The sequence below is a fragment of the Dromaius novaehollandiae genome, chromosome 1 (genome assembly GCF_036370855.1).
Source record: "Dromaius novaehollandiae isolate bDroNov1 chromosome 1, bDroNov1.hap1, whole genome shotgun sequence".
Taxonomy (NCBI): Eukaryota; Metazoa; Chordata; class Aves; order Casuariiformes; family Dromaiidae; genus Dromaius; species Dromaius novaehollandiae.
Window position 1 is genome coordinate 131,733,404 of NC_088098.1, and position 23,122 is coordinate 131,756,525.

The following is a 23,122-nucleotide window of genomic DNA, read 5'->3' on the forward strand; positions in this document are numbered from 1 at the left end:
AACTTTATAATGAGATATATAAACAGAAGTGAGGTCTTTAATACTCAACGTTATATTTCTCGGTACTGGTAAAGTCAGAAGCTATAGGGAAACCAAAAGAGAACAGGGAAGATAATCAGAGGTCTGGAAAATCTGACCTATGAGAAACCATTGGAAGACCTGGGGATGTTTAGTCTAGAAAAGGCTTATGAGATGTGACAAAACTACCAACCTATCTGCTGAATGTCAGGTCTGTACTCCAAATCCTGAAACTGCTGTTTCAAAATCTTAATCATAAGTAATCAATGCATATAAAAGAAGAAGAATAAATCTGTTATATACATCCAGTAGAACAACAAGCAGGGGAATTAGATTGCAGCAATGGAGATTCTGGATAGATGTTAAGAAAAACTTCCTAAGAGTTAAAATAGTGATAAAAATGGATTGACTAGATTGTTGCATTTCTGAGAAAGAAATGACCAACAGTTGTTAGCTAATATAAATGCTTCACAATCTCTGTCCATCCAGCAGAAAAGACTGCAAGAAAGTCTGTCCTACCATGACAAACCAATAATTGAAAGCCTGGTTGTTAAAAGTTAGCAAGGACAACAAAACAATCTAACAACAGGATAAGCACAACTAACATTTTCAGCACTAAATGACCAGCTCTTTAACTGTAGAAAAAGAAAATTAAAACAGATATCCTCTTGGTCAAAAATTAACCATAAGTTCTCACAATTTTCTTCAAAAATGTTTATAAGAGCAGTTCATAAAAAAGCTGAAACACAAGGAACCTACCCCAAAGTGCGTAGCCCCACTTATTCAAAACAGTGCTATGAAACACAGATAAATGGCATCATCAAGTGCCCCTGTTTTCAGGAATTTATGGATTTGGGGTGATTTACCATATTGGAATTGGTATGACATTTTTAATTCAAATATTATATAAAGACTGTCTAATTTGATTCCATACAAGTTTTCTGAGGATATAGCATTTCTTAAAAATCACATCTCTACAATGGAATTATGCTAAGAACCAGAAATAAGATTATGCTATATCAAATACTACATTTTTTTGCTCTAAATAATTTCCAGACTATCACTACATCTATATAAAACCTTATGGATATAATCCAGATACAGTTCTATATGACTCTTTCATAAGAGAAAATCAGAAATGTTTTGGATTAATTCCAGAAGGAAGTTGGTAGTTTGTAAGTGCACTACACTAGAATGATGAAGTTACAATTTAAAAATGAATTAAAGCTGCAATATGAGATAACGTTACATAGAAACAGCAAAGCAATGGTGTTGGAGGCAGTAAAAAACAAAAGGGTGGATTTAAATTGATCCCTTTCATTCTCTCCCTGTGCAGGTAGAAAAAAAAATCTAGCACTGTGGGGTTTTAATCTCAGTCTAACAATAGATGACTTAACTACTTGACCATGACAGCAATAAGGTATCTTTTTCTTCTATTCTTTGACAGCTAATTCTAGCATGACTGGAATTAGTAAAATATAGATTGATAAAGCAGACCTAACATGGATACATAGATACATAGATAGATACATGGACAGAAAGATACACAGATAGTATTTTAGCTATTTGTTCCAGACATAAGCCATTCCTCTATTTTATAAAATCTTGCAGTTGACAGTTGTTAAAGCTTTCAAGGTGCAAAATATATACATCAGACCAAAACTGAACTCATCTGTTAAATATTTGAGAATTTATTCTACAATGTTTTCTGTAGATGTTTGGTTTTGAAGTCCGTATTTTCCTGATGACTTTTGCACAGAGACATTACACGAGGATCCTTTTTTTCTTCATTAAGGCTCAGTTGTAAGTCAAAAGACTCTTGTACCTTCTCTTATGTCAAGTTCATTTTAAATAAAACTTCTGCTGTGCTAACTAGTGCTTGAGATCCACAAGGCGCTTTAAACACTCCATAATATTCCGTAAGGGCTGCAATATTCCAGTCCCTGCTTTCACAGAAAAACATGAGAATAATGGAGTATCTTTGCATGTCACAGTTCTTAGCCTGGGGACTTTGTTGGGTATTTCTAAATTTCGCTGTGGTTGTAAGAGCTCTGGGTGACTGAAGGCATCTAAGCCAAATTACCTTGTATGCAAGTGGTTTAGCTGTAAGTCATTGTATTCTGCTGAAGTTAGCTGGCTATCGGTCTGCTCTAGCAGTAGAAGGAGCAGAAAGCATTCCTTATTAGCTAATTATGAAATACATATCTTCTCTCTCCTCAAGCAGTTTGAGGTTTTTAACAGGTTATAAAAATTTCCAAGTACAGGTTACTGCCTCTAGGGAATTTGCCTTAAGCTAAGGATGCAATTAGTATGCATTAAACAGCATATCTTTGGCCTTTGGTGTAGTGAGCAAGTTTCTTGCCTACGTTAATCCATCAAAGATGAAGAAATGAGAAAACCTCCTCCTTCTCCCCCGCCCCGGGGAAGGGAACACATTAATTTATGTTCAGATTTCAGTCATGTTGGACTATCAATGCTAGTCTGCTAGAATCAGTTTAATGTATGTAATATGGTAAAAGTATGACAGAGGATTTATAGGTGCTGGAGTCTACAAGGAATCTAAGTATATTTAGTTATAATTGTGGGCACTGACCAATGCTCCACTACACATTTTTAATAATGTTAATGTCTAAGTTGAAAAAAAAGCAGAGGCATATTTGAAAGTGAGCACCTGAAGATATAGAGGAATTTACACAAAATATTTGTCTCTATACTGTGAGAAGCTCAGGCAGAGAGAATACTTTTAGTTTGAGAGAGGAGAGTATTTAAATGTACCAGTTAAACATACTATTTTGTGATATCTTTCGTACCTGGGGAATTAATTGTTGCACTTCGCAGATAGAAATTCCATACAGAAAAATCCCACTACATATCAATGGGAGCATTCCTAGCAGGTAAGATTTTTCCCTATTTTCTTTCTACTCAATTCAGATCTTGGAATTAGTGTTAAGAGGATTGGGATCATGCTTTCCTGGCTGGTTTGCATATAACATCAATTTATGCACCATGGGACAGGATTTTTATGCATCAGATGTCTGTTCAAACCCAAGCAGCTGTTGCCAAGGGCTCAGTCATTAGAGGCAGTGGCTACATATCCCTGTTACTTCTGAAGAAATGGCAGGAGGATGCCCAAGAGACCTTATTCAGCCTGATGCAAGATATTTGGATACTTAAAAAAATTAGATGCATGAACCTTCCCACCCATCACTCTTTCTCCACTGTTCTTTTAAAAGCTGTCACTCGTAAGGATTTACAGAAGACCACCTGCTCAGCTCCTCCAGACAAATCAAATTTTTATTCATATATTTGAAAGGGTAAAGAACACATACCACAGCCTTTTGAAAGCTTATTTTGCACCTACAGCTGGAAGGAGGTACAGTTTAGGATATCTTATTCAAGAACATAAACCAATGCATTGACAAAGGTCATCAGAGCCAAGACAACCTGTGACAAATTCTGTTCCATTTGGATAGACATGGCACACCCCACAATCTTCCTCAGCCTTCTTGACAGAGCCTTTGCCATTATTTCAACTCTCTCTCTGTTGCTGAGGTACAAAACATTTTCTTTAATTGCCTTCTTCAGATAGAAGGCAAAACCAGTTATGAGGTATTTTCCAAAGCTGGATAAGAAATAAGCAACAACAAAAGTGTTTCATTTCCTCTTTGAAACTCTGGCACAACTCAGACAGGCGATAACACCACTGCAAGAAAGAAACATCATTCTTTAATATTACATATATCTATATGTATACATATATCTATATGTAACATTATGTACATTGTAACTAGGTAACATTAAAAAACAATGTCTTTCTCTTTCCATCTGGAAAAATTTATCTCTGTAAAAACCTTTTGAATCAAAATGCAGCCAGAATCAATAGCAAACTCCCAGCACAAAAGCAAATGTGGAATTCACCCTTTTGTGCACAGAGTAAGAGATAAGGGAATTTACATTTCCAATTTATTGGCAATCATCCAGCTTCAAGAACAGCTATTTCTTTAATCTCTCCCCCCATCCACACACCCGGTCAGGGAAGGTTGGACACTGACTCCAGAAGAGTACATATCTAGTGCCACTGCTTCAGCATACCAGCACTGGTCTTTTAACAGCCAGTATATGTGGCTGGATTTATAAAGGGGTTACCTGCTGAGTCTGTCTGTTCAAGGTCTAACACCGCTCAGCCATACTGTCCAAATATTCTCCTAACAGGATAACACTCCTTCAAATTTTTTCTCCTAAGAAAATGAGTAACAAATTAAGGCCACGGTGCTGCATTAATCATATTTTTAATTATTTCCCTTGAGTATGCTTTCCATAATGTGCAAGTAGTCCATGTAGAGAGAATAACTGATAAAGGAACTTAATTACAGGAAAAATACTCAGCCGTGAGATTTAGTTATATGGTTTGGCCAGATATTTTCCTTGATCAGGCATGTATTTGGTAAGTATTTCCTTTTTTTCTTGACTTCTGCCTCATTCTTGATCTTTCTTTTCACATTCTCTTTCCTTTCTACATTCTCTTTTCCACCTCTTCTTCTTCACTTACCCATCCCTTTCCCTTTCACATAGCTCTTTTTTTTTTTTCCATTGCACTCTGCTTCTTTTGCCATGTCTGATAAGACATTTGAAATTAAGCTCTCAACTCTTATGGAATGACCATGAGCCACAATTCTGTCATAGTTCATCATGGCTTTGGATGCTTTAAATGCTTGTGTCCTTTGATGAAGTTCGATCTTTAAAAACAAAGCTAAAGGTACCCAACACTGCTAAGCACTACTGAAATACAGATTTACTAACCTGTCATGGTTAAAGCTAAGAGATTCTCTCCATCATAAAAGTATTTGTTTTCTAGTAAGTATCTTGATAGCATTTTCATGTGCTTTAAGTGCAAGGAAACCAGGTATTTCATTTTAGGTGTGTTGAACCCATAGCTGTGTGTCATGAACTAACCGCACAGGATGACTCTAGTTATGATTCCTAAGTTATGATTCCTAAGTACAGTAGATATCATTCAGATTCCTAACCAATGGTCGGGGAGCTCTATCATGTATTTAGCTGTGGCAGAAATTTTTAGCTGTACTTTGACTGGGGCTACTATTAAAATCATATCCTTTTATCTATATCTCGTGGGAACATAATTTTTTTTTACAGAAAATATTATACAGATTTCCTTTCACTAAAAAGCAACTTGACTTTTTAGCACCAAAAATATGCAAAAACATTACCTAGAAACTCAAAGTATAGCTGAATATATATTTTAAAAGAAATACATCCTTAGCCCCTGAATCCTTTTGATATCACTAATTTAAAAATGCATAATACATAGAGATACTCATATATTTCAATCCTGTTCCAAAAATGCACCCAGAACATAAGTAGTACTTCCTCACAAATCATCTGAATGTCAAAAACTACAAGAACACACATTCAATCAGTTGATAGAACTAACCAAGCATTTTAATCACATACCCTGCTAAAGACTCCATTACCATCGCAGCTTGGGATGAGTAACTCGCAGGCTAATCAGATTTCTCATTCTCACTGTGTTGAAAAGTCCACCTGCTCTTGGATTGCGCTATGAACTTCGACGGAAGTCTACGGATCTGAACTCTTAAGATTAACCCTCGGTATCAGAAGGCAGGAGGAACAGCCTCCCACTCCCAGCCTGCCGTCAAAGTCCGTGCCAAGCACAGAGCGGGCTGAGGAAGCCGGGGCGCGGAGGCGGGGGTTGGGGCAGCCCTCTGCACCCGAGCGGCCCGCGCGCAGCAGGGGCCCGCCGGGGCCGGGTGGGATGGGTCGGGGCCTCCGCTCCCTCAGCCGTTAACGGCCGCCTGCGCGCGCAGCCGTTAACGGCTGGGAGCTGTCCGTTCAGTACCGTAGCCCGCGGGCAGCGCGCACGGCCCGGCTGTTTCATCTAAGCGGTTCCCTCGTGTCTTTTTTTCTTTCTTTCTTTCTTTCTTTCTTTTTGGATAGTCTTACCAAGGGGTTAGAGGGACGTGGCTGTCAGTCTTGAAAGAGTCAAACTTTGAATTTTTTGTGACGCAGCTATCTCGAAGACGGCAGGTCACCGTGACGGAGTGACGGCCGGGCTGAGGCGGGTTAGCCCGCTCACCGGAGTGGCACGGCCCGGGCAGGGCCGGCGTTTACACGCCGAGGTGCTGGTGCCGGCACTTCACATGCGGGGCCCGTAGAAGCTGTACATTGAAATGGTGCCTGCCGTGGTTTTGTAGTCGAAATAAATGTGCACTTGTTTGGGGGGGGGGGATATGAAAACACAGCTCTCTGCATCTCTACAGCTCTATACCGCAGGTCGTGATAAACAAGGACTGTTTAGGTACGCAGAGGCACATTTCGCCTCTAATTAAGCGGGCAGGAGGATATCAGCTGGCGGGGGTGTCCAGCAGACCTCCCGCGGGGAGCAGAGCGCAGCACGGCCTCGGCGGGGCCCTCGCGGCGGGGCCCTCGCGGCGGGGCCGAGGCCGCCCGGGGGCGTCGCCGGGTCCGCCGCCGGGCCCGCCGCGGCGCTGCGGGGGCAGCAGCCAACCAGGAGGCCCCATGCAAATGCGCGCGGCGGCGTCCCCCGCACCGGTACGCGCCGCGGCTGCCCGGTCGCCATGGCGACGCGCGGCGGCCTGGCCCCCCCCGGCGCGCTGCCCCCGCACCCGGGCGGCTCCTGGGGAGACCCCCCGCAGGGCGGCGGGGGCGGGCGCGGCGTGACAGCGGAGCGGCCCGGGCGGCGGGCGGTGCCGGGAGCGGCTCCGGGAGCGGCGCCGGCTGGCCATGCCAGTGCCCGCCACCGATGCTGAGTCAGACGCAGGTATCCCGAAATCCCTCTCTGATGAGCGGCTCTCGGAGGCCATGGAGGAGCTCGAGCACACGTGCCCCCAGCCTCGCCTGGTGAGTCGGGGCCCGCCGCGCCTCCGCCCGGCCCGGCGCCGGGCTGCGGGGCCCTCCCGGCGCTGCCGGGCCCGGCCGGGCCGCTGGGGGAGGCAACAGGCCGGGGGAGCGGGGGCGGCGGTGGGGTGAGTGTGTGTGTGGGGGAGAGGGGGTAGGGTGCCGGGGTGGTGGGTAATGCGCATACGGGGTGCGTGTACCTGGGGAGTGACTGAGGGAGAAGCCGGTGGTGTGTTAGGGTAAGTGTCTTTGTGTAACAGCACATCGGGCAGCCGAAAGGGGGGGGGGGGGGGGAATGACATTTTTCGCCTTCTTAACGGCGTGGATTCAGAGTTTATGTTGCCCTTGCTTGTTCTTTGTCGTTTTGCTGACTTAAGGAAATACAGTGACAGCTAAGCAGAATTCCTGGTCCTCAGCTAAGCAGAATTCCTGGTCCTCTATCTAACCCTCTCCCCCAAGAAAGAGCAACTCCCCTCCCCCCAAACCCCAGACTGAACTAAGGATGCATTTGAAAAATGATGTGCTGAAATTTGCCACGTTTTTTAAAGGTTCTCGTGAAATTGCCAGCATGCACTTCCATGATTTCACCTCAGGTAATAGGAAACGTGACTGAGTAAAGTCATATTACAGTAAAAAAGCTGCATGTCTTTAATTATTAATGCAGAGAAACAGCATATTCAAAGGAGCCGGCTGTACGGGGGATGGCTCGTCCCTGTATCTCTCTGTGCCTGCTGTGCTGAACCAGCAGCTGTGCCCCCCAGCTCTCTCATTTTCAGAGCCTGAGCTCTGCAGGTTCATCCTGCGTTAACCGGGAGCTGCTCTTTAATGACCAGCATAAGACCGTAAGGTGTCTCTTGCTGCTCGAACCCTGAGGCCTATCAAATTTAGTGCACCCAGTAATGGTAAATCTCACTTCTTTCCGCTTCAGATCCCAGTGAGGAGTTTCCTTTTAGACTGAGGGTAGGTGACTCAAAGTAGGAGAATAAGGAACAGAATCGTGCAGGGCTGGGTTTTTCTGTGTGTGTGTTGGGAGGGAGAGCCAGAAGATTGATAGTAAAAATAGACTTGACATTCTTCCATTAGAGGTTAGATGAGACTCCTCCAGATGGTACAGGCAACTTCACAAGGCTGCTGCATCCTAAGAGTTAATGTTCTGAGAATTGGCTTTTTTTCATGTGCTAATTTAAAGAAAAATTGGAATGTTTTCTTGCTTTTTATTTAAAAACATCTTTTATTATTCCTGCCAAGAATGATCACTGCTTTCCCTGTCATTGCATGCACCATTGGCAAGGCAGTAGTAATAATAATAATAATACATATACGCATGCATGCATATAAAAGCAAGACCCAGAAATGCAGAGACAGTATGAAGGTGTGAATGCACATGACCAGTGCAACACTTTAGCACTGCAAATCAAATCATTTAACATGAGAATTCAATCACTGGCCTAATTAAAACATTTAAAATCAAACTTCAGTAATTAAATTTGACATTATAGTTCAGACATACTTCTAGTATGACAAGAAATAGCAATTGTTTTTGGAGTTGACCTGAATTAGTATTTTCTACTTGCTAGACTTATGATTAAAATTGACTCTAAAGAAAACTCTTAATTTGTTAGTGGAAGGCTTTTGGAGCTTTTTTGGTAGGTAAAGTTAGCTCGTGTTGTTAGCGCAGTGTGTTCATACATGCTAAGATTTCTCTGTCAAAAGCTTAGCTATAACAACCCTTTTGAATATATTACTCCATGTAGTCTGACACTTTAAAAGATTTTAAAGAAAGAAGTGACAATATGATGCCAGTATTTACAGTATCACTTATTCCAGTAGAATTCCTATGGAAATTAAGGTGACAGCTAGAGTACATGAATAAAACAGGAATTCATTATGGTGTTTTAGATCTTCATGAGTATCAGTAAATTAATAATGGACAATGGAGACATTCTGAATAAAGATTTATGGAAAATGTTTCCATATAAAGTGATATTTTGTCAGGCAGCAGATCTACCTTATCTTCAGGCAAAAAAAAAAAATGCCCATCGAAGTGTAATATGATATATTGCACTTAATTGGCATAAAAGGAACGATACAGACAAGTGTAGTTAACCTTCCCTTTACAGCGTTATGTCTCAGATGAGAAGAATTCAGAGTCAGTGTCTCATAGAGTTAAATGGAACTCAACAAATGATCTAATAACATGGATTTTTAAGCTCCTGTCAGATCCTTTTCAATGTCTTCAGTACTTTTTCTGATCACACTCCTATGAAGTCAGCAGGTATAGTGGTGAATCCAGTCACTCGCTTAATTAGTATATAGGAAAGAGGATATCTCAATTAACATTTTTCTATTTATTATCCTATACTAAAGTTTTGGTACTTCGGAATTATACAATTGGTGGCAAGTCAAGTTTGTGGTATTTACAGATGCTTTTTAATGCTGCTCATTGGTTATTACAATGCTACAAAATTAATTATTTGGACTTCAATTTCTTAATACAGTCTCATTTTAGAAAAGCTATTTTTTAATTAAAAAATGAAAGATCAATAAATAGAACTTTAAAATGATATGGATAAGTTTTAGAAGATGGAAAACGGGTTAGTTGTTTTTTGGAAACAGTTGTCATCATCATCTTTTTTATTGAAAAAGAAATGGTTTATTTAAAGCCTTAAAACTGTAAATATTTTTAATGGATATCTGTCACCAGATCCTCTAATTTTAGGCTATGGAGTCTGCTAGCTTGGCAGGAAGTGTCACAGTAGGATTAAAGAGAACCCCTGTATGCTTCAATGAGCAGGAAAACAGGGGACACTGAAGGGAATTCTCAGGTAAGTTTCAATGTGTATTGAAACCTGAAGTTTTCTAGTGCGTAGTACTGTTGTGATATAAGTTGCCATTAATTTTTTTCCCAAGACACTGTTTGGGTTTTCTTAACCAGCTAAAGCTCTAATGAGTGTTCATGCTTCAGTCAACTACTCTGATCCATCCTCCACTAAATCTTTGCCTGCTTTATGTTCTCAACTTCCGTGTATCTGAATGCTAAAAAAAAAAAAAAAAAAAAAACCTCTTGTGGAGTTGCATGTGTACCTTAGCCTCAATGCACAATGGAGAAACAAGTCAATTAGAGTATAAGGCTTTGTCCACAGTGGTGATTTTAGTGGTTGTGCAGTCAAGAAAGAATACAAATGAACAGCATTTCTCTAATCCTGGTTTGTATAGTTTTGTATTTTTCTATTTCTTATCTAGACCAGACTACTGAGTTAAGCCACTTCTTAATCCACTGCTGTCCCATCAGGTTTTTTAAGTGAGCATTGTTGCTCCTACTTAAACACTAGGATGTCCATGGTTTGGTCTTCATTGTTTGAAATGGTAATCAATCAACATTGCTGCCAGTTGTATGATGCAATGCATTAAGGATATGACAGTTGCTGCCAGTTAACTTTCAGTGAGTTGCACACCATGGACAGGCAGTGGATCTTGGCCTGAGAATCCCAAAGTTATGGTTTGACCATGTTCAGCTATGCTAAACAGGCCTGTAAGTGAGGCAAGCTCTTAGTTTAACTGGATGGCAGAGATACCAAAGGAGGAAGCACAAAAGGTTTAGTACAAAGCCTTGTTAAACTACTTGGTTATTTTTTTCTTTAATTTATATCTGTCGCTTAGGATCAGGAGTTTGACTTTAGTCCCTCAGGAAACTCTACATGGGTAGTTCCAAAGGATGAGTATGCACTGTGAGACTTACCAGTTCTCACTATACGCATACCTGAAATAAAGAAACAGACCTTTCTGTTTCTTTCTGAACACTTTGTTCAGGGAGACAATGCCAGATAGTGTCTTTCACAAAAAAGAAGCAATGGCAATTTATAACGACAGTGCTACAAATAAAACAAAAATGAATACACATCGAAACTTACTTGAAAACAAACTTCAAAACCTACTGCTTCGTCTCATCTTTCCCTTAGCCATACTAGGAGTTTCTTTTCTTCATGCAGTCCCAGAGACTGCTCCCAAGTCTGAGTTTACTTGTACTGCCTTGTCACAAGATTCAGAGGCTACATCCTCTTGCAGTTCAATTGGAATCAGGCACCAAATACCTTGGGGCCACTGGCTCTATGATGCTTTGGAGAATGAGCCTCAGGAACATTTGATGGTCACAGCCCTCATGGCTAAAGCAACTGACACCTAAAATGACATTTCATTTATTGTATCAATTTTTTAGAAGAAATGACAGTCCATGAATTTCTTTTTTCAGATTATTCAGGTATATTTGGAAAACATTTTTTTTTTTAATAAAAAAGTAGAGGAGAAAGTTTCAGTATTTTAACTCACTGGAGCTGTAGTAATGGTTTAAGGTGGCGCTAGACTGCCTCTAGAGACAGTTTCCCTATTGCTGCTGTCAAGCAATGAAATGTTCTGCCTCTAGAGACAGTTTCCCTATTGCTGCTGGTAAGCAATGAAATGTTGAGCATGACATTTAAAATAACTGCAAGAAATGTGTGCAGGCCTTGGCTTTCTATATTTTCATCCCTGGGTACCTTACTCCTTTCTTATTTGCAGTGTTTTGAGAGTGTCTGGTGTGTCCTGTAGAATTATTTCAAATATTCTACTTCGATGGGCTTCTGTATATCATCATATTTATTTTTCATGTATCTCTAAAAGAGATGTGCAATTTTAACCAGGGGAGCTAAACTCAGATTTAGGAGACTTTATTGTGGTTACAAAGTATCCCATGCTTCTTTTTCTCTCTCATACGATGTTATGACTTAGGGGAGGGGTCTGCCATCTGTTTACTTCAAATAGGAACTAAGCACACGCATGCATGTAAAAAGCCTCACATCTGACGAATCCAAAATGACTTTATTTGGCTAAATAATATGTTGGTCCAAACAAGTTTGGTTTCTGCTCTGGCTTAATTTTAGTTTTCATAAGTGTTTGCTACTACATAAAAGTACAAACTCATAAAATCATGCCAAGTGTGTCTTGCATTTGTGCATATGTAGCATTCTTTGCCACACTTAAAAACAAACAAACAAACAAAAAACATTTGGCTGTAGGCACCAAAATTTAAACTGTGATTTGCCTCTGCTACATCAAGAAATGTGCAATTGGTATATGTTCTGAAATGCCACAATCTCAGCAAAATATATGCTGCAATACGTATTGGTCAGATACACAGAATTTTTTTCACAAGATTCACAAATGAGGCATAAAAACAGGGAACAAACATTACATTCTATGTATTGTATTCCTTGCTTGCAAACACATATCTGCAATGCTATTGTAGATGCAGCCTTGTTAGGAGAATGTTGTCTAATTCTTAAACAGTGCTGTTGTAGTTACTGTGAAGGTTTGTGTATTTTTTTAAAAAAATGTCGAATGCCGTTGTAATTAATTAGATTCCCTTTCCCTCCAAAAACATATCTAACATTATAGTGTAACATACGTAGAAAGAAACCCAATACATACATGCATATGAAGCAGAAGAAATACAGAATTAGGAGCCAAATACTAGCTACACAGGCAAAGAGTACGTGCAGTGTATAATCACACATCTAGGATCATGCACAAACACTCAATGCAGCTGGGATCATCCATCACAATATGTGCTTATACCTTCCTTTCCAAGGAATCTGCATTCATTTCCTACACACACATTAGACTAAGGATGTAAAGTGAAAAAGCTGTTCTGAAAAGCACTGGATGAATCAGAGATCCTTTATAAGAAGCCCAATGCACTTCCTATAGGAAAATAGTTCTTTCCAGGATGCTGCTGTGTTCCAACTGGGAGGTCTGCAAATAATACAGGCTTCATGTGCTGGGGGGAAAAATGACTTTTTTTTCTTCAGCATAGCTCTATTTTGAGTAATGGTTTATAAAAAAATGCTATCATACATCTGACACAAGATAAGTGATATTTAATAAGTGTCTTTATGTAGAAGCACAAGTAGAGATTGAATACTGGGCCAAATTAATCCTTTCTCTTAGCTGTAACTGTGTTGGTTGTGGTAGATTAACCCTTGCCTGCATTAAATCTGAAGTTAGCCCCATGTAGGCATATGTCAGGTATATACACCTATGCACAAGTAAAAAGAAACAGGTATTAGAAATCCAAAAATATGAACTGATACTATCTCCAATTTCTGGATTGATAAATGAAAGACAGAGTGGCATCAGAACAGTAGTTCCACATTCCTGGTCTATTGACCACTGCGAACCCTCAGCATTTGTCATTTATATGGCTCAGCAAACACCTGCCATTCAGCTTTTAATTGCAAATGCACTAAGGACAGTATGGTTCTGCAGTCTGGTTGCAATGTCCTCTTTTTGTGATTGCATTTGCAGACTACAGTTTGGGAACTGGTGCCCTAGTAAAGGAGCCACATACTCCCTTATGCTGAAATATTGCAGTGACATCTGACGGCTGGGCTAAGTCTCTAGCAATGAGAACGGCAGGAACTAGGCTCACAGACTGCACACTACCTTAGCTTCAGTTTGTTCTTTAAATGAGTCATACCCAGGTCACTTGTATGCAGTGCTCCTCACAGCTGTGCCAGTAAAGCAAGGTCAGAAGTGTACATTGCAGAAAGTCACATTTCTTTTCCAGCTTATATTCATGTGGATTGAGATGCTTCATTAAGAGTCCTTTCACTTGAACTCTGCTTGACTGGCAGCCCATCCCACCTCTACTATGGATTTTATTTTCTAAATAATGTATTCCGGTTCAGTCAAAAATTATGGTTGTCAAGCAGGAATCTTGTCATGAAATTCTGTAGCCTTTTTCAAAGATTAGAATAGATTACATAATAGTTGTTCTAGTTTCATAATCTGTGAATCTGTACATATATACAGCACTACGTTCCTTCAGAAGGCAGTGAAAGCTGCTATTACACCTTAAATTTGTATCTTGCATTTAATAATTACTAATTGAACAGTAATGATAAGCAAAGTCTATTTGGTTGAAGATGAAGTCCAGAAAAAAGTAATCAAGAATAAGGTAATTTGGAATGTTTGCAAACAGATTTTTAAAAAGTTATTATTCTTATTAGTTTATTTTGCACTTTTTTTTTTGTTCATATCCACCTCCCAGAGTCAGCAGAACTGTGGGAGAACAAGCTGGGTTCCCTTTTGATTCATGCATTAGCATTGGAACTGTTTCTTGTTTGTGAAAACTTTACCTTGAGGCACCCAACAACAACTTTCAATTACAACTTAATTGCTCATGAATTTACCTGTTTGTGTCATGGTTAACAGTGGTAATACATTAGACAACATGATTTTCATTTTTCAGTGTTCACTCTTTGAACCTCCAAGAGAAGACTTAGTTAGTCTTTAACGTGTTCTTTGCACTTGCAAAGGGTATTCATACTTCAGAAACTCAGCATGTATTTTTAGTTCCTTCTAAAGATTTTTGGTAGTGATTTATTCTTAACAAATATTCCTAAACTGATGTCAGTGTTTCCTGCTCTGTAATTATTGTTTGTCAACATCAGGACCAATTTCCCAAAGTATGTTTTCCTCATTTGAGTAGATCTTACCCATGTGATTTGATCCAGTGAAATCAGTTATTTGTTTCAAAGACTCCCTCTGAGATAAAAGGAGATGACAGTATCATACCTCCCACTAAATTTGCATGCCAGTTTTATTATTTAGTAATCACAGGCCAACTCTATGCTACACAGTTTTGCCTGTGTAGCTGTACTGGTTCAAGATCTAAAATTTTCTTAGACCTCTGTCGATGGCAAAATCTTTGATGCAAATACAGCTACATTGTGAACACTATTTTTGCCTGTTTAAATTATGTGCTGAAGGAGATACCATGGCTGTGCTGATTAAAAAAAAAAAAAAAAAAAAAAAAGTGCATCTCCTTCCATTGGCATATGTTGCATACAATTACCCTTCAGGCAGAGTTATAATGGCAGATGCCCTATTGCATAGATAGCTCTATATTCTCCTGTTTTCAGAAATACTTCTGTCTTCCTTGCTGCTGGGTAAAAACCCATACAGAAGACAAAAAATAAAATAACTAATCATCCCTGTTGCAAACTTTAAAGAGTCTGAGAAAAGAGGTGGTATGGAGGTGCTCATACTTTTGGCATGCTATTTCAGTGATGTGACTCCTGTTCCTTAAAAATAACCTACTACTTTCCTTTAATTACATAGGAAATAGGGTACTAATGTTTATTATTTGCTGAATTTCAGTTAAGTTACATGGCTACAATAGCCTATGAAGAGTGATAATAAAAAGGCAACATTAAGATACACCCCAAAATAAACTACTTCTCCTAGCTGTCATGTAGGATTTCTCTGTGAAATATCCTGGCCAGAGAGTCAGCTCAGCTGGGGAGTGCTGCCTGCCACACTGTACTCCCCTCTGTGGGCTACAGTAAATATAGTTGGGGGTTACAAAGACATTACCAGGTGCAAATGAAGCCCTGAGTCATTTTCTGGGAAACTCCACTTTTCCTGCCTTCCCATCCTTTAATTTAGTGAAGTTTATTGAAATTGGTTGTTATTTTTGGAGCTTGTGAGAATGCAAGTAAGACATTATTTAAAGCTGTCACAGAATGGATTACTTGTGATGATGCAAGTATTACTTGATACGTGGTTTTCTCATACAAGGTTCATCTTCAGTCTTAGGACATCAATTTAATTACATTTGAATCCAGTGTCCTCATTCCCAGGAAACAGAACTTGCATTGCAAGACCTTTGCAGAGCTTGATAACATGTTTGCAAGTAAATATTACTAAAGACTGCTAATTGTACAATAACTTTACCATTTATGACATGTAATTGGCTTTCTCTAAACACCACACATAACATATTAATAAAAAAATATCAACATGACATTTAGACTGCTTAAATGAAAGTGAAGTCTCCCTGCTCATATCAGGTATTAGGGGCTTATGTCATGAAAAATAACCCCAAAGTGTGAGCACCACATGAGTAATTTTCTATCTGTATCTATTAAAGCGCTAGAAATTGGAAGAGTATCAATATGTAACCATCTTGCAGTTACAGAGAAGGGCAGCAAAAATAAAGGTGTGGAGTGGCTTCCACATGAGGAACAAAAAAACAGGGAAAAACTCTTCAGCCTGGAAAAACTGACTGAGGGGAGAAAGAGAGGACTGTGAAATCATGAGGGGCAGGGAAAAGGTGAATATGGATGAATTTCCTGAAGCTTCCAATACAAGAATTGGAGAATATCAAATAATACGAGCAGGAGACAGATTCACAATGAGCAAAATGCAATAATTTTTCATTTAACTCACACTTAAGCTATAGAATACTTTGCTACAGGATGCTGTAGATCATAGAAGCTTACCATGGCCCCCCAAAACAAGGCTAATTTGACTTCCTTGACTAATCACAAAATATAAATGTCTAGAAAATAATGAAGGCATGGATGAAGGCAAAAATCTGTCAGATTGAGGCAGAAACACATTTGCACAAAGTCTTTGTCTAACCATCTGACTATTGGCAAAACTATAGCAAACTCCTAGAAGTATTTTAATGGATTAACCAAAATGAAAAAGCTGCTATATAAATTACTTGCTCTCTTCTCCCAATTCTAGTTACTACTGACAAGAAACTGGAAGGAATACAAGTAATTATATAGAAACTGAAAGAGCTTTGATAGATTATTTCTGTTCTTTTAATCATTTCTTGAAATATTTTCTTATGCTTTTTATAGGAAACAAATGACCTCATTTTACTCATAAAATGTTTTTGTTAAGCTCAGCTACATTTTTCCTAGGCTAGATTAAATGAAATAGTTTTGGATACTAATTGGGAGCTATCACTATATTTCACTTGATCTGTCAGCACACCATATTTATGTATTTCTGTATGTGGCTTCTCTTTGTCAGGATATTTCTGATTTTAGTCTGTTGTGTTAATTATCTATAATATCCAACGACTGAGAGGTCACAGGGTAATGGAAGTATTGACAAGTCTGGTTCTAAGCCCTAGGTCGTAAAGTGAGTTTTAATGTTGAATGAGTACAAAAACTGGACTGATGGGAAGCTAGTAGAGGTCGTTCTCCATTTAGCAGAGACCGAAAGAAAAGTCTGGGTGTTGCAAAGGCGTTTACATGGATTAAAAGCACTACTGTGTTTGCCTGGAAAAAAAAATCTCTTGCTGCAAACTGGGCCTATTTTCTTCAAATAATCTCCAAGGAAACAGCCTCTACCAAGCTAGGATCTGATTACCAGTTGCAGGCCTCAGACCATAGCCATTATTGTTTTAACATTTCTGCCATCCTCTTTATCCCAGCATGAACCAAGCTGTATGGGCTGTTGTGTAACTCGACCTTGGTTGGAGATAAAAAGACAGGTTAGCGCTCAGCAATCACAAAGAGAGAAGCGAAAAGATAGTATTTAGAAAATAAAGAAAGGAGCTCACACTGTATGATTATGTGTAATATTCTACGCTGTGCTATGTGGGTGGCCGGTTGAACAGTTCCCTTCTCCAAAACCCAGACATAAGCTTGGAGTTTATCATAGTTTCTCCATTTTTAAACTTATCTTAAGAAAAGTAGAAGGAAAAAAAAGAAATCTATTGTTCAGGAATAGCATCTATGTTGAGAACTTTGGGGAAGCAAAATAAATAGTAAATCCCAAAGCAGTAGGAGCTGCAAATGAATCTTAGAGCTCAGTTTATGCCTTTGTTGCAACATTAGGTCAAGAAAATGAAGTGGCCTGTCACTATCTAAACCTTAAGCCTATCAATTGTGTTGTCTGACAGAGTCTCTTTGCAGACAGGTGCAAAAGACATTATGAAGTGGTTACATTAGCAAGTGTAGAAGAAACTAGAGTGGCAAGCAATATTTTGCTAGAAGAAGAACTGTGGATTTGTCTCGTGTGAAGCTGTGCAATCTGTTTATAGCCATGTACCACTTCATAATAGGTCCTGCTTTGGAGGTTCACATGATCTAATTGCAGGCATCCAAGACTGCTTTGGAACCAAAAGATCCTTCTATATCCCATCCAAGGGACCTGGATGTAAGTCCCTAACTTATGTGGTTTGAATAGCCCCCTGAGAGCTATTTGTGACATTCAGCAGTGGCTTGCTGTCTGACTGGGATTCCCCAGGGATATAGCCTGCATCTGGTATTATTCATCAACACATGGGATGATGAATAGCAACTATGTATCTTAAACACACAGACAGTATCAAGCTGAGAGAGGTCCAAGGAAGAAGCAGGACAGGAGTAGAATTCAAAGAGATGTTGAGAAATTGGAGAAGCAGAAAGAACGCAATTCACTAAGGACAAAATCAGAGAGAAACAATCAGCTGCACACCTAGAGCTGGGAAATAAGAGAGCCACAGTTCCATACAAAAGAATTGTGAATTGGGTGGCACAGCTGAAAACAAGTCAATGAAGGCAATAATCAAGCCAATATGTATAAAAAGGTGGAGATTGTAAGACCTTGCCTGGAATGCTTTCTCTAGTTCCAGGTGGTACTTTTAAAGAAAAATGTACAGTTGGAAAGGGATGACGACGAATGATGGTCAGAGGCATATTAGACCTGTGAGGAATGGATGAAGGTACTGAAAAAGAGTAAATGTGAGTGAGACACACAGTTGGCTTCAGTTATGGAAAACAGTACCTTTAAAGCAACAGGAAATAAATTGTTCTTCATGTCCACTGTGAAGAGGGGAAGAGTAATTGTTTACAATTGTTGTCAAGGAACATCTAGGTTAGACATTAGGAAGATGCATTAAAGCAGGTAAACACTGTAATTGTGGATTTTAAGAACAGGCTAGATTAATTTCTCTCAGGAGTTATATAAATATATTTGATCCTGCTATTTGGCATCAGAGGTGTCTTGAGCTTCCTCTCAGGCCTGTTTTACTTTGATTCTCTGAGCTTTCCATGCAGACAAGCCTATAAGCCCAGAGGTCAGCAGCAGTGAGGCATTGAATGTCTTTGGGTTAACATGTCTCAGGGATGCTAAAAAGTAAATGGTCAGTGATTAAGCATTCAGCATCTAACAACTGAAAGAAGTGTAAATAAAGGGGAAGAGATATTTTGTTATGATCAACCGCAAGTGCTGAGGCTGATATGGCAACTGTGCATGGCACAAATAGTCACTGTCAAAACCAGACTAAACCACTGGTGCCAAGGTCATGAGGTCCCAGGTAAATCATGGTGGAGGCAAAGTGAGTGATACACTTCCTTTGGATGGTCTTAGCTACCATCTCATTCAGAAAAACAAAACAAAACAAAAAACAACTAATGCTAGTTTGCTGCTTCTGTGATTCCATAATGATTTCAAGCAAAGCACAATAGAAACATGTTTTTTCATATCAGACCATAAGGCAGACAATAAATACCTGAGGTTTTGATTGCTGATAACTTCCCACATAAGCATAAGCAGAAAACGTAATTTCTGTGATCAGAAGGTTTCCTGACACATAATACTATGTCATTCTTCACACAACCTCACTTTCTCTCCTATATCTTTAGGATATAAGCTCTTCAGAACAAGGACCCTCATGGTGCTTTGATCACAATTAGAGGCTTTTAGTGTTATTACAGTACATGTCAGAGAAAGGAATTGCAGCTCACTAGGCTCTAGTTATGTGGGGCATCTGGCTGCAGTCTTGTCTTTATTTTGAATGGCTCCTCAAAATTATCCAGGATTCTGATTTGACTAAAAACACAACAATACATCCTCTGGTCCCCAGTCATCACTACTGATGTTTTATCAGTGGGAGGAACTGGTGCTTGTGATAAGATGGCCAATTTGCAGCATTCCAAATCCTAATTAGGATTGCACCCACCTGCACCCACCTCAGAAATGTTTGAGCTTCTCAACAGATAGTAAGACTTAGTTTGCATGGTGTGTTTAGGAGGCCTTATTTTCCTCATCATTTTGCCTTCTGTGAATTGCATATGCTCAGGCATGACAAGAAAGCAGAAATCCAAAGGAACAAACCAGCATTAAGCCTCGTTAGAGCATCCTGCCACAATTAAATGGTTCTGTTTTAACTACCTGGAGGAAAAACAAATTGACTTTCTGTGGTTTTTTTTCTCCCTGCTCCCCACTTCCAGACTCTGACAGCACCTGCTCCATTTGCGGATGAAACAAGCTGTCAGTGCCAAGCGCCCCATGAGAAGCTAACCATTGCACAGGCCCGCCTGGGAACACCAGGTAGGTGTGGAGAGCCCCCTCAGCAGGGTCACACACAGCTCCTGTGTTCCTTACAAATGTGCATCAGTGCTGGCTTGTGCCTTCCATTTGGAAGCAGAAAGGCCACCCTGTTGTCTGGTGCTATCAAATACTGGGGAAGAAAGCAGTACAACTCTCTTTTGTTAGAGAAACAACAAGAGAAAATGTTTCAAGTCAGAATTTAATGTTCTCATGGATGCTTGCATACTAGTGGAAAGGAAGGCTTGCCCACCCTTTCCAGGCAGCCTGAAAATCATATTGTGTAAGAGCTACCTCCTGAATTCTCTTCACATACTGCCTCTGTGAACTGGAAAATTTTTCCCTTCACTTACGTCCTTGATGACTGTATCAAACCATAGGTGACCTTAAAGGCCATTCACCCTTTGCAAAGGGTGCCCGATTTCTGAACTCTTTATCTGGACATTTTTTCCAAACCTACCTCTGTCTTTGGGCTGGAGAGACAAAATGATTTCACAGAAAGTCCCAAATATATTTGAGCCCCCTCCCCCCTGCTAATTTCTAAGAGACCCTTTAAAAAAAAAAGCTTCATATACTAATTTTACATATTTAGAATAATCTCTTAAAATATACCCGTTTTATAGGGATAAGACCCGGTTTTCTAGTCAGCTTTGCAAGGAACATTTTCCCCATATTTCTGTGGACCATGGATGCCATGATAGCCAAGACTTTTCTCTGTAGCATCGAAGCACAGTTGATGGAGGCTGGAGCTCTGTTGCTCTCATCTCTGATTGATAGCCTTTTGCTTGGAGGTGACTTCTCTGTGGCACAGCTGTCAGGCCTGTTATTTGGTGAAGCAGCTCCTTTTTTCTATCAGAAAGCCACTGCTGAAGATGTCATACAGAAAGAAAGAAGTATAAGGGTGATAGCAGCAGGACAGTGAGAAGAATAAATGATAGGATCATTAGAGAGAAGAGAAGAGCTTGTGGGAAGTATGAAAAATGGGAAGTGAAAGGTTTATGTGGAAGAGCTAAGCAAGACATTTTACAGTGGCAAGCTGTGGGAAAAAGAAAGCCACAGAGCAGAGGCAAGGAAAAGTGAGAGGGGAGAAGAAAGCAAGGAAAAAATTTCAAAAAAAGTCTAGAAGGCAGGACTGACTAGAAAGGCAGAGAGAAAAGAACAAGACATATGGTAGAACTCCGAATGAGACAGGAGGATGACATTTTTGCTAAATTAGAATACAAGGATGATGGATGATAATATATAGGCTGAGTCTGGGAGAAAACAGCAGTGAGTACAGAGAAGAACAAGTAATGAGCAGAATAAAGCACTGCAAGTTCACCCATGGTGTATTTTGAAAATCTGAATTGGGGAAAAAACTCCACAACCATCTTATCTGGGAACAAAAACCTGTCTAGCAGAATTACGTGAAACTTGTTTTAGGTCTGGAAAATCACTGTTGTGTTTCTTTCTCCACAGTTGACAGACCTGTCAGAGTGTATGCAGATGGGATATTTGACCTCTTCCATTCTGGCCATGCTAGAGCTCTTATGCAAGCCAAAACTCTATTCCCAAATAGCTACTTATTAGTAGGAGGTAAGATCAGAGTTATTTTTTACACTGGATTTTTGCTTCTGTACTTCAGCAGCAGAGAGCTATTGCAGTGCTCTCACCCCCAGCTGTTTATACACTATGACTCTGAGTGCTGCTTTCTCTCTGTGGGCTTTCTGTAGGCTATTTGCCTTGAATTACATCTTACAATTGCATCAATTAAAGTAAAAGTCAAATTCTGCCCTCAGCAGCACAGGTACAATTCCCGTTCTAGTTTAAGCAGGTGCCTGCATGACTCTGAGCTTAGAATAGCTCCATATGAATAATTTACCTTTTTCATTTATTCCTTCAAAATTGTTCAAAGATGGAGATGAGTGAATGAGATTAACCACTCATTTATTCCTGGCTCCTCAGTCCCCACACTGCCAGCCAGATGCAGCCCACTTTCCCTGGCCACCAGGTCAGTACCAATGTGTGCAGGCCCAGCCTTCAGCATCAACAGGGATCTGACCTGTTAGCATTGGACACCCAAACATAGATCAACATTTGAACATATTTTTCAGCTCACAATTGTTGCTAGGTATGTTACACTTTCTTTTCAGTTTATTCCATGAATATCTTCTATTTTGCTGTACAGCTTGCTAACAGATGTTCAGCAGTTGGTATATGCCAGACAAGTCACCTGAGAGTGTCTGAGTCTCCTGCCTAGCTGGCTATGCAAGCACTGCTCTCATGAGGCCTCATAGATACGCATTTCAGTTGCAGTTTCCCTGTGCCTTTGGGTTTGTGATGTGCCTCTCTTTAACATTTCACAGCAAAACTCTACTGCTCAAATGCTTACAAAAGTGATGCTAAAGAGGCTGTCAGTGCAATGTTCAGACACTTTATGAGATACATTATTTTGTATCTTTGTCCCAAATCAGTTAAAAAAGGAAAAAAAGTAAGACACAACATACAGGAAAAGCAAAATCTCATTTTTATAAACACAGTCTTCAGTTTTACCCTGAAATTAATGAATTATGGCAATACAAGTGGAGCTTCCTGGGAGGGAAAGGAGACAACCTTTTGTTATTAAAGAAACATTCAGGACTCAATATTATTTTCTTGTTAAGCCAGATAAAGCTTGCAGGAGAAGCAAGTGGGACTGCAAGGGTGTGAGGTTTAAAAGATGAAAGTTATGGAGGTTTTCTTTTTCTTTTTAAAGGCGTGGGGGTTAGTTGTTACAGATCAGGGAAGGAGCTCTGGGGCAAAGGCCTGACTCCTTTGAAATTCATGGTATAGCTCTACTTTCCTCTTTATTTTCTGAGTGAAGGACAAAGCAGTCAGCACTCATCAGCACCTTTCGCCAGCAATGCACTGTGCCTTAGCGTGTATAGAAAATGGACACCTTTTCACACCCACATACAACTTGTGTCATGTGCCTTTGTGGGTGCATCTCCCCCCCAACCCCTTTTATTTCTTGTTGTAAAGAATATAATTTGGAGCTAAGATTTTTTTTAATAGATGTTTATATCTTCCCAAATCA

General features: G+C 39.9%; 1 protein-coding gene across 6 annotated transcripts in view; it reads left to right on the forward strand.

Annotated features, from left to right (window-relative positions):
- Window positions 1–23,122, forward strand: part of PCYT1B (phosphate cytidylyltransferase 1B, choline) — a 51,849-nt gene that overhangs the window by 11,006 nt on the left and 17,721 nt on the right. For 2 of the 6 annotated variants that reach the window (XM_026103409.2, XM_026103410.2), the window contains exons 2-3: window positions 19,971–20,070; window positions 21,526–21,642. In XM_026103409.2, coding sequence (XP_025959194.2) covers window positions 19,971–20,070; window positions 21,526–21,642 — 217 coding nt within the window. Of the gene's footprint in view, window positions 1–6,771; window positions 6,919–9,568; window positions 9,741–19,970; window positions 20,071–21,525; window positions 21,643–23,122 lie in introns of those variants that run through there. The other 4 variants (XM_064498164.1, XM_064498162.1, XM_064498170.1 and 1 more) reach the window with 4 other exon arrangements.